This window comes from Protopterus annectens, chromosome 6.part0, assembly GCF_019279795.1.
Source record: "Protopterus annectens isolate FY-2018-M chromosome 6.part0, PAN1.0, whole genome shotgun sequence".
Classification (NCBI taxonomy): Eukaryota; Metazoa; Chordata; order Ceratodontiformes; family Protopteridae; genus Protopterus; species Protopterus annectens.
The window spans coordinates 373,144,049-373,156,872 of NC_056737.1; the positions used below are offsets into that span (position 1 = coordinate 373,144,049).

The 12,824-nt window shown below is 35.7% G+C and overlaps 1 protein-coding gene across 1 annotated transcript in view; it reads right to left on the minus strand.

The window, feature by feature from the left end:
* Positions 1 to 478: 478 nt before the first annotated feature.
* Positions 479 to 12,824, minus strand: part of LOC122803840 (extracellular calcium-sensing receptor-like) — a 139,584-nt gene continuing 127,238 nt past the window's right edge. Inside the window, exon 8 of the mRNA XM_044073522.1 lies at positions 479 to 1,389. Within this exon, the coding sequence (XP_043929457.1) occupies positions 479 to 1,389 (911 nt within the window). The remainder of the gene's footprint in view (positions 1,390 to 12,824) is intronic.

A 12,824-nucleotide genomic window follows, 5' to 3' on the forward strand; every position in this document is an offset into this window, starting at 1 on the left:
GTTAATAAGCTTAGCTTTGGAGAGTCTGTCAAGTAAGACATTAAATCACTGTATTCCATTCTAGGCCCATAATTAAATAATGATTTGTGAATCTGGACAGGAAAATTTATTATGAAAGCTATATAGTCTTCTTGCTTTTAGGATAGATAGCATATATATTTAAAATCAGTAAAGTTTTACAAAGGTTACAGTCTGAATAAACTAAGTAACAGAATCTGACAAGATTAACAGCATTGGAATCAATAATATCTAAGGATTACATCTTTCCACAAGGACTACGGCTGCCCCACGGTTATATCTATGAATACCACCTGCAATAATAGAGGTGACCCTTTTTTTCCATAGATTTCTGGTGCTCAGCTAACATGACTGTTTTTGATTTAACACAGTTCTGAATTTAAAAAATAGTTTACATATACATAACATGAACAAACACATCTAATTTTGGGCATTGTTCAAAGCGTTTATTTTGAACCTTTCATTTTTTATGTGTACCTTTTCCCATTAAGTAATTTCTAGTATTCATATCAGGCCTGAGCAGAATAATGTAGCATTTAGGAGTAAATATACAAACCAGCAGACCAGTACCAGATGACACAATGGCAAACACTTCCACAGCTACCATATACTTCCCTTGTGTGCTAAAGTAAGCTGGGATGAAAGACATCCATACAGTGACAAAAATCAGCATACTGAATGTTATATATTTAGCCTCATTAAAGCTATCTGGGAGGTTCCTGGACAGAAATGCTATGACAAGGCTTACAGAGGCTAACAGGCCCATATAAGACAACATGCACCAAAATGCTGTGGGTGAACCTTCGTTACATTCTATAATAATCTTCCCTGTTACAGAAGTTCTGTTTTCATCCTGGAATGGAGGGCAAATAATTACCCAGCTGACACATATTATTACTTGAACAAGTGTACAGAGTGCAGCTAAAGATTTTGGCAGTCCAGGTCCAACATATTTTCTTAGGTTGCTGTTTGGCTTGCTTGCATTGAAGGCAATAACAACCACAACAGTTTTAGCTAAAACACAGGAAACAGAAAGGGTGAAAATAATGCCAAAAGAAACTTGGCGGAACATGCAGGTCAGGTGGGTGGGTCGTCCAATAAAAATCAGTGATGAGAGGAAGCAGAGCACAAGGCTTAGCAGGAGGACGTAACTGAGTTCTCGATTGTTTGCTTTGACAACAGGAGTGTTATGAGACTTCACAAAGACAGATAAAATGGTTCCAGTAATCACAGCCATGAATGTCGGAACTGCAGTTAAAATTTTCCCAAGTGGCTCTTCATAAGAAAGGTATTCAGTCAGTTTCTGAATGCATATGTCCTGCTTCACATTAGGCCACTGATCACTGGGGCACTTCAGGCAGGTAATAGAATCTAAAAAGAAACAGAACTGAAGATAAATTCAGACTCATCACATACTTCTGACAAAGTTTAAAACTGTACAGCAAAATATCAGCAGAGAACTTTGTGACTCAGTTCTGACAAATAAGGCATTACATTGTATAAAGTAACAAGTGTAGCATAGCTTAACAGTAAGAGTGCAGGGCTGGGAACTAGAAATCTCAACAGGTCTAGTATAAAACCAGCAGCCGGTGTTTGGATTTTGCAATTGGAACACAGGTAACTTGTATTAAAGTGATATGCAGACCTAGGCATATACCACCAAAACAACACCTAGACTGATATGTATATATTTCCTGACCTTCCTTCTCCCCTTCTTCCTTCATATACCGCTTACCCATCTCACATATGATCCTCTTGAAGCATGGAACAAGTGTAAACATTGTAACGTACAACGTCCCACAATATCACAGCCATATTTTTCTCTTTATGAAAACATTTTTTATTTTACTTCAAAATCCCAAGCCCCTTTCATAGCCAGCATCCAGTCATGCACATTCTCAACCCTTTATTACCTATTTCATTTTTTTCTTTACCCTTATTTTCTGCAAACTGCAGAATGATCTGCATCCAAGTATTGTCCTTATCAACACCCTTACCTACCAGTTTATATTTTCTGACAACTTAGTCTCACTGTTGAGGCAGGACCTCCATATATGTACACAGTATTCCATGTGCAGTCTCATCAGTGCCCTCTACAGGAGGAGTAGTATATGATTTATACCTTTGGAGTATTTTGTTATAGTGACACAACCAGCAATCCTGTTGTTTTGGACACTGCCCTTTCGCGCAGCTTGGACTATTTTCATTTTGGGGGAGATAGTGATTTGCATCTCAGTTTTTTTCTTTGGAATCCTCCTCTCCTGAAATCAGTATTTCTCTCTTCAGTTTTAATTTCTCCTTACCAAAGTGTAACTCTTTGAACATTTTTCACTGAAATGTTAGCTACTGTCTCTGACAAACCTCCATTTCTCATGATCCTGAGATGCTGACAAACTTTACAGCATTCCACACTTTCACTACTTCTAGACTCTTTATAAATAAGGGATATATAATCATAAAAACTGCTCAGTAGTAAGCATGGCATTACAGAACTGCAATCAGAAATGGACTGCACAGTGGCACAATGACAGCATTGTTGCCTCACAGCAAGAGATTCCCTGATTCAATTCTCAGCTGGGGTGCCTTCTCTGTGAAGTCTGCTTGTCCTCCCTGTGTTTGTGTGAGTTTCCTCTGGGTGCCCCGGTTTCCTCCCACATTCCAAAGACATACAGTAGGTGAAGTGTACACTCTAAATTGGCCATGGGTGTGAGTGTTCATGTGTGTTGTGGAAGAACAACCATGGGAAGGTTAGCCACCCTGCGGAGTAAACCTTGCCTCTAGATGATTGTCACTGTTAAAGTGACACCCCAATCCCATATGCGAAAATGGGAAAAAAGGGATGTATATGGATGGATGAATCTTAATAAAAAAATGAGATCACTTTTGTAATTGTAATCAATAACTACCCTTCATCTGCATGTTGTATATTAATAAGCACTTTATTAGCTTTTTCAGGATGCAGGCCTGCATCTTGGAAAAAAAAACTACATGATAAAAAAAAAGTTAATGCATAGGTTGTGCATGTTAACACCTCTGATTGAACCAGAGTGTCTGCTTTTTGTTTACAAATAAGGGCACCAAATTCACAACCAGGTGCACAGAGTGAAGGACAAACATTCTAAGTACACTTAACAGAAGTCCCACTGATACTCCGTAAGATACTGCTCTAGTGGAAGATAGAGACCCCTTACCACCATTTTTTTAATTTGTTAACTGGGTGAGTGAAATGGTCTGAAGACCCTTTTCAGTTACAACCAGGGACAGAGAAAATACAAACAGATGTACGCTTGACTGAAAATACAGAACTAAAATGATGAGGTATGACTCAGCAGGATAATAAGACAGCTGTCTGGACATGACAGTGTACACTTTTAGGTTATCAAGGCTATTTTAGACATAATACTTAAATAAGAACAGAAAGAAAAAAAAAGTACATAGAAATGTTCAAGACAAATATATTCTGTAAAAGTATATATATATATATATATATATATATATATATATATATATATATATATATAGATAGATAGATATATATTATTCCTCCAATCCAAGAACAAAAGAACATAAATAGAAATATTCAAAACAAATATATTCTGTAAAAGTATATATAATATATTCCTCCAGTTCTTCCCTACAGTGGAATATATATATATATATATATATATATATATAGTTTACCTATAAATAGTCACACGATGTATGAGAGACCAATGAATTGTCGAACACTAAAATGTACACACAACAGCGACATACAACCCCACGAACATATAGTATCGAACTTATTTTCATAACACATACAGCACCGAAATGCACTGGAATTACCTACCGCTCTGGTCCCAGTAACAAGTGCTACCATGGGTCCCAAGGGGTGGGGAGCGCAGGTCCAGTAAGTGGTTGGGTGGCATCGGATTTCGACGTGTCAACTGCCAACATTCAGAATAGCCGACGCTTCATCCCGCTATGTTATTTCTCACTATTCTGAACATTCGACATGTTCGTGTTCGTTGTTCTCAAGGTAAACCTATATATATATATATATATATATATATATATATATATATATATATATATGTGTGTGTGTGTGTGTGTGTGTGTGTGTGTGTGTGTGTGTATATATATAAATATACATATATATATATATATATATATGTATGTATATGTATATGGGTGTACTTTCCTACAATGAAAATTCACTTTTTCGAAATGGGAAAGTACATCCCTACTTAAGCGAAAGTGCACTTTAATGAAAGTGCAGTTTGCTTAAGCTCACTAGACTGAACCTACCGCACCACAATGGAGGACATTGAAAAATGGGCTATGTCCTCCACTGTGGTGTGATAGTCACGGACCTTAGGGTTAGGGCATGGGTCAAGGTAAGGGGATAGCCCTACTAACTATCCCCTTACCCTAACCCATGCCCTAACGCTAAGGTCCATGACTATCGCACCACAGTGGAGGACATAGCCCGATTTGGAATGTCTTCCACTGTTGTGCGATAGTCACAGACCTTAGAGTTAGGGCACAGGTCAAGGTAAGGGGACAGCTCTACTAACTATCCCCTTACCCTAACCCGTGCCCTAACCCTAAGGTCCATGACTGCTAGCCCATTCAGTTTAGCGGGTTCGCGAAAGTGCACTTTCGTGAAAGTGCACTTTCGCATTAGTGTGGATGTACTTTTGAAGTTCGAAGTAGTGAACTTTCGTTCTTCAAAAGTACACCCATATATATATATATATATATATATATATATATATATATATATATGTAATATTCACGATAAATATATTTCTGTAAAAGTATACATTTAATACATTACCCCAATCCATCCCCTGTGCAGTAAGCAATTCTAGTTAATGTGAGACACTCAAAAGTAAGACACTGCATCATAAATGTGATCTAAGTAAGCAATAATGCCTGACAGGGTGTGTGTTAATGTGTAATTACCACCCACCCAGGGGTGTTATGAGGGCCAACGCCACAGGCAGAGGGCCTCCACAGCCCTGAAAGGGCATTAATTACACATTAATACACACCCTGGAGGGCATTATTGTGTTTAGAGAATGGGCTCCTCTCTGTAAGATTGTTGTGTTTTACTTACTTTTTTAAGTGCTATATTATTTTTTATATATTTTTTATGTAAATTAGTTCCTCTGCCTAATGTTTCAAACTTTCTGTAGTATATGTTAATGGTGTTGGAGGAAGCATTTTACAACAAAAATATATAAAAAAATAATATACCACTTAAAAAATAAGTAAAACACAAGTTTACAGAAAGCCCATTCTCTCTTTCTCTCTGATACACAGTCCCTTCTGCTTTCACACACACACACACACACACACACACACACACACACACACACACACACACACACACACACACACACACACACACACACACACACACACACACACACACACACACACACACACACACACACACACACACACATACATATACACACACAGTCTCCTCTGGTTTCTTACTCACATTCACTCACACAAGCAAATCTCTCAACTTCTTAGCACAAAAAATGTGGACAAAATCAACAATAATGGAGGGGACAAAGCCCCCAAAATAGGGACAAATTTCAAATATTGCTCTTATAAACTTAGAAAGTTGCTAGAATAAAAGGTCTTGTATTACAATGCATTTTCTGAAGGATATAAAGTCTGAAATTGAAATGCCTATCATTATTTAGCGAATTTACTCCTCACTGATTTGCCACAAAACTTCAGAAAACTTCGCCAGTTGAGAGATATGCACACAAGATCACGCTCACTCTCTCTCTCTCTCTCTCTGAATCTCTCACACACATAATTTCTTCTGCTTTCATATACACATTCACTCACACATGCAGACAGAAAGATAAACTCATACGCATACACACATATACACTTTTTTTCTGTTTATTTTTTTTTACACTTTCCTAACAGCTAAAGCACTGCTTAGTGAGCGTAAAATATTGGCGATCATTAGTTTTTTTTCAGTCCGAGCTCCATGGCAGCTTGGTATGCTGCTGTGAAGTGGCAGACTCAATTTTCAGCAGGCATTACTTGTACATTAATCAGTTGCTGAAGAACATTCATTCTCCAGTCAGGGTGCTGATGTACAGTTTGCCCATTCTCTAATACCTGTTATTGGACCAACACAGGTTTTGCAATTTCTTGTACATTCAAGCTAGCATGGAACCTTTGTCAGGAGTTATTAAATTAAGTGTTTAAATATCCACTTGTTCTTGAAAGGGAAATACATCATTTATTTCCAGTTGGTTAGAAAAGAAATCTTGAAAAATGCTAGTATGAAAAAATACAGCTCATACTATATCTGAGACATTTAATGAGATAAATCACAAAACAAAAGATGTGTAGGGAGATTAGTTAAATCCAGAAAATGAAAACAAGAAGCTATAATTTGTAAGTCGTTAGTCAGCCTAAACAAGCAATCTTTATGAGATAGAGGTTTTGATTAACAGAAAATGCAAATTAGTAATAATGTCCAGTTCACAATAATGAAAAAGGCAGAGACTAGCAGGAGAATACGATACAGGGTTAGAATGTATTGATATTGTGTGCAGGCACACTTAATACACTATGCAGGTTATGATTTAGGTAACCGAGAGAAAGAAAGAAAAAAGGAGAGAGAGAGAGAGAGAGAGAGAAACAAAATTATTGTTTGTTACGTCAACCCAAAGTTCTGAAGAACAGCAGAAATGGATAATGTTTTGTTATACTGTTAAAACTGTCTGAATATTAAGGCCTTACTGACTGTTATGTTTATGGTTACTACTATCCTGACCGGACTGTTGCCTTATATAAAAGCAATTATTCTCTTGGTCATGAGCAAAATCCACATACTATAGTACAGAGCCAGTCATCTTTATAGTTATTAACATTTTGAAATAGTTTTAATTCAGAGTAAATTCATCATAAATCATGCATTATCAGAAAAAAATGTTGCTCTTCAGTATACTTTATTTATGTCTACTGTGAGAGCCTGAGAAACTTGTGACTACCTGGTCATGAGCAATTGTTTTGTCCTAATTTCTTGTGGATATAAACTTAAATATTACACTATTATATCTTTCTTGGTAGCCAAATCTTGTGACAAAACCTTTCGCACCCATTCTAGTTGGATCCTCTTTAATTTCTACAAGTTAATATATTAAAGGTATTTCTGAAATCCTAACCTGGTCATAACACAACATTATGCATGACTGTCAAGTTCTGCCCTCTTAGAAACCATATAGGTTTGAGTTCTGTTGCCCATTTGCTGTCATGAATCAGAACAGCCTGCTATCTACCACTTTTTCCAACAATTTCATCATAATTAGAAGACGGAACAGTTCCTACTTTAGTTTGTACAATATTTATAAGTTGAACAAAATCTTTATAACAAAGCCTTCTACTTAAATTATGGCAATTTTTATAAGAAAATTTAGGGAATGTATCTATATGATTTAACAACTCAGGTAAAGACAACAATATACAGCAATTCTTCTTAATTAAACTTTCAACAACTTTACTTGCCTGGCTAAAGGTAGAAACATAAAATATTTTTTTATTTTTCTCATCAGAATGTAAAACAACGTCTGTGGAGAATGTAACTAAAGGACCCTTTTATCGAAAATAAGGACTTAACGTATCATTTCTCGCAGCACTACCTCAGAGTAGATGTCATTTAACATCTCTCTCTCATATCCCTTACCAATAAAATCAGAAATAAGTTCATCCAATTGTTTATAAAAAATATTATCATCAGTATTCAATTTACTATATCTAGTTAATTGAGCTTTAACAATACTCTTAAATACAAATTTTGGATGCATACTCCTATCCAGATATTTTTTCTTTTGCAAAGGCTTTTTATATAGTTGCATGTAAAAGTGATCCATTCATAAAAAATTCAATATCCAAAAAATGCATTTTACTTATTGAATAATTAAGTTAAAATTTTAAAAATTATGTAGTATTATCAAGAAAATTAACAAACTGTGATAGTTCATTTTCACTACCCTTCCAAACAAGAAAAATATTGTCCACAAAATGACAAAAAAATGCAACATATAATGAATTAGTTGCACTATTAAATATAAATTCATTCTCCCATTTTCTAAGAACTAAATTTGCGTATATATTTCCCATTGGTGTACCCATTGAGACACCACTCAACTACTGGTAACGTTTACCATTAAATAAAAAATAATTATTCTCTAGTACCAATTGTAAAAGTTCGCAAATAGTCTCAATTTTGCGTGCAGGCAATCCCCCAACTTCAAACAACAGCTCTCTAATAGCTGAAACACCATAATCTAAGGGAATCATGGTAAATAATGATACAATATCGAAAGTAACTAAAATACTTCCATCCAAAGTGTTAATGTCATACCATTCCCTAAACTGATCAAGAAAATCACCAGAATCCCTTATATAGGTTTTGACATATTTCAAATAACCACTCAACACATTTTGTAGATATAACGAAATCGGCTCTGTGATCCACCCCCTACCTGATATTATTTGTCACATTGATTTGTAAACTTTTGGTAAACCAAACGAGAACACCAGCGAGAACACAGGAAGGAAGTTATATCAGACGCCCACAAACTTGCAGTCGAACCAAGCAGTAGTGCAAACAACATGAGATGTTATAATAAAACCTCAGTGGACATGTTTTGACCGATTATGAAATTATGCTTCTTAATAGAGGTTTGAAGTTTATACCTACATCCATTGACTTTATGACTAATGTCTTAAGAGAACCAACGATTTTTTGTCGTGCTTTAAATTTAAGGCTTATTTTTGGTTTGAATGCACAATGCAGTACAACTCTAAAGAGAACTAGTGTTTTCATTCCGGTTAGCCATCCTGTTATATCAGCATTTTCCGAAATATGTGAACAGCAGTTGAGGGCTGTATTTGAATGTAATAATTTTGATAAATTCTATAATTTAACATTTAATGAATGTAGGGCATTGCAGGAACTGGAAAACTATTCAGATATTGTTTTAAAACAAGCTGATAAGGGTGGTGCAATCGTTGTTATGGATCGTGAAATGTATTTTTCATTAGTAGGTGATGAACTTAAAAATGCTGAAGCTTTTAAGAAAGTTACTTTGTTACATGTGCAAAAATGCATTCGGAATGTGAATGTGTTAATATATGAGCTACAGATTAATAATGATATTTTGTTAGATTTGTTTCATTACTTTAGTGTACCATGTCCCATATTACCAATATTTTATGGTTTACCAAAAGTTCACACATGTTTATCTAAACCCCCAATGCGACCAATAGTATAGGGTAGGGGGTGGATCACAGAGCCGATTTCCTTATATCTACAAAATGTGTTGAGTGGTTATTTGAAATACGTCAAAAGCTATATAAGGGATTCTGGTGATTTTCTTGATCAGTTTAGGGAATGGTATGACATTAACACTTTGGATGGAAGTATTTTAGTTACTTTAGATATTGTATCATTATTTACCATGATTCCCTTAGATTATGGTGTTTCAGCTATTAGAGAGCTGTTGGTTGAAGTTTTGCCTGCATGCAAAATTGAGACTATTTGCGAACTATTACAATTGGTACTAGAGAATAATTATTTTTTATTTAATGGTAAACGTTACCATCAGTTGAGTGGTGTCACAATGGGTACACCAATGGGAAATACATACGCAAATTTGGTTCTTAGAAAATGGGAGAATGAATTTATATTTAATAGCGTGACTAATTCATCATATGTTTCATTTTTTTGTCATTTTGTGGACAATGTTTTTCTTGTTTGGAAGGGTAGCAAAAATGAACTATTACAGTTTGTTAATTTTCTTGATAATACTACAGAATTTTTAAAATTTAAATTTAATTATTCAACGAGTAAAATACATTTTTTGGATATTGAATTTTTTATGAATGGATCACTTTTACATACAACTGTATATAAAAAGCCTTTGCAAAAGAAAAAATATCTGGATAGAAGGAGTATGCATCCAAAATTTGGATTTAAGAGTATTGTTAAAACTCAATTAACTAGATATAGTAAATTGAATACTGATGATAATATTTTTTATAAACAATTGGATGAACTTATTTCTGATTTTATTGGTAAGGAATATGAGAGAGAGATGTTAAATGACATCTATTCTGAGGTAGTGGCTGTGAGAAATGATACGTTAAGTCCCTATTTTTGATCAAAAGGCCCTATAGTTATGTCCTTCTCAGACGTTGTTTTACATTCTGATGAGAAAAATAAAAAAATATTTTATGTTTCTACCTTTACCCAGGCAAATAAAGTTGTTGAAAGTATAATTAAGAAGAAATGGTGTATTTTACTGTCTTTACCTGAGTTGTTAAATCATATAGATACATTCCCTAAATTTTCTTATAAAAATTGCTGTAATTTAAGTAGAAGGCTTTGTTATAAAGATTTTGTTAAACCTATAAATATTGTACAAACTAAAGTAGGCACTGTTCCCTGTTTTAATTGTATAAACTGTATAAATATAAATAGGGATATTGTATTTATCCATCCGATAACTAAAAGAGAATATAAGTTAAAATGCAGAGCTACTTGTAACACCAATCGTATAGTTTACTTAGCTACATGTAAAACCTGACAAATGTTTTATGTAGGAAAGTCAACACGTAGGTTAAGGGGTCGAATGGTAGAACATAAATCAAATATAAATAGAGGAGTGTTAACTAATGCTTTGGCAGAACATTATAGGAGCTGTGGTTTAACACATACTTTTACATTTAGGGTTTTGGACATAATTTCTATTGACCAAAGGGGTGGTGATACTGACAACAAATTGGAAAGAAAAGAATATGAATGGATTATTTGCCTGAATGCAGATCACCACCCAGGTATAAATAAAATGGTATCCCTTAAACCAGTTCTGAAGTATAAGCAAATGTACTTAAGAAAGTGATTAATTTATTTTTTATTATTTTTTTATTTCTATTGGCTGTGTGTAATCATGTGATTTTTAAATCTATGTATTTAATGGTGTTCTTAACTGAAAATTTGTAATACTGATGAAGGATTATTTCCGAAAGCTTTATTAAAAAAACTTTGGCGTTGTTATTTCACGTGTTATTTCTCTATATTCCCCCATTTGTTGCCATTTCAGCTATCTTACCTTTATTCAATTTCATCCCATATGCCTTCAGCTTGGATTCCTTTCCCCTACCTTCTTCTTGCTCAGAGTCTGCCTGTAATGTCACATTATCTGCATACAGCAACTTTGTTGACTGTCTACTGTTTGCTGATGTAGTTCATCACCAGTATGAACAGCAGTGGGCTCAGAGCTGAACTCTGATCTGAGCCCATTCCCACTGGAAACCCCTCTGTAAGACCGAACACCATTCATACTTGAGTCATTGGGTCCTTGTACGTAGCTTGCACTAATTCTACCAATGTTTCTGGGACTCCAAACCACAGCAGGACTGCCCAAATCAGCTTTCTTGGGATATGCTTGTCATATGCTTTCTCCAAGTCTAGGGATGCCCAATTGGATTATTTCCTCATTTCTAGATTCTAATCAAGTATCTGTCTCACTGCAAACATCAGGCCCATTGTGCTGCATCCTGATCTGAATCCAAACTGCTCATTTCCCATCTTACTTTCTACAATTCTGTGTATTCATTTATCAGTCACCCTCACCAGAACTATCATGCAATGTTATAGGAGTTTTATACCTATTTACTGCCCACTAGGATGCTGATTCTCCAACCATCTGGGATATGTCTTCCTCTCCATACTGATACGAGTACCTGCAGGAGCCATTTTTCCCCTCTCTCACCAAACATCTTGATCACATGTGCTGTGACCTCATCTTATCCTGCTGCTTTTCCTGGTTTAACTTTTTTAGTGATGTTCTTCTGGGGTGGACACCTTTTTCTTCTCTAAAAGTAGGCTGTGTCTGGGGCAGTACATATTTGGTGGGGTTTTCTTCATTCAGAAGCTGCTGGAAGTACTCCTTCCATCTGCCTTTGATGTCCTGTAGGCTAGTGAGCAGATTGCTGCTGGCATCCCTTCTGAAAGATGTCTGCCTATCTAATTCTGTCTTTGCCATGCAACTGGATGGAGTTTCTTTGCGCCATCCACTGACACATTTTCCAGAAGTTAGTAGAGTGCTTCTGATGCCTTGTTTTTTGCTATTGCATCTCCTCTATTAGCCTCTTTGTTAGCCTAACACTATGCCTTCCTAATCTGGTCTGTCTTTTCTATCTTCCACTTTTTCCTGCACTCCTTCTTTGTTTTGATGATTTCCTGGACCTCTGTATTCTTCCACCAGCTTTCCTTAACTACTTTATTTCCATACCTGTCTCAGCCGCATATCTGTTCTGTAGCCCTTACACTTGTTGTTTTGAGGCGTTGCCATTGTTCTTCAACTCCATCAATTTCCTCTTCTTCTTGAGGTGATAGAGCCCTGAGTAATTCCTTGAACTATTGTGCTTTCTTTCCAGTCAGCTTCCAGATCATCAGCCTAGTCTCTGTTAAGCTTGGAGGTTTCTCTGTCCACTGCTTGCAGCTGATTATGACAACCATTGGTTTATGCTGTGTGCTGACTGTTTCACTGGGGATGACTTTGCAATCACTGATTCTACATAGGTGCCCTTTCCTTACTAGGAGGAAGTCTATCTGAGTTACATGTTGGCCACTTTTGTATGTGATCTTGTGACTGTCTGTCTTTCTGAACTATAAGTTGGCTACTATCTAGCCATTTGCCATTCTAGAATGGCCTCTCCTTCTTTATTCCTTTTGACGTACCCATGTGGACACAGGCTGTCCTCATATTAAG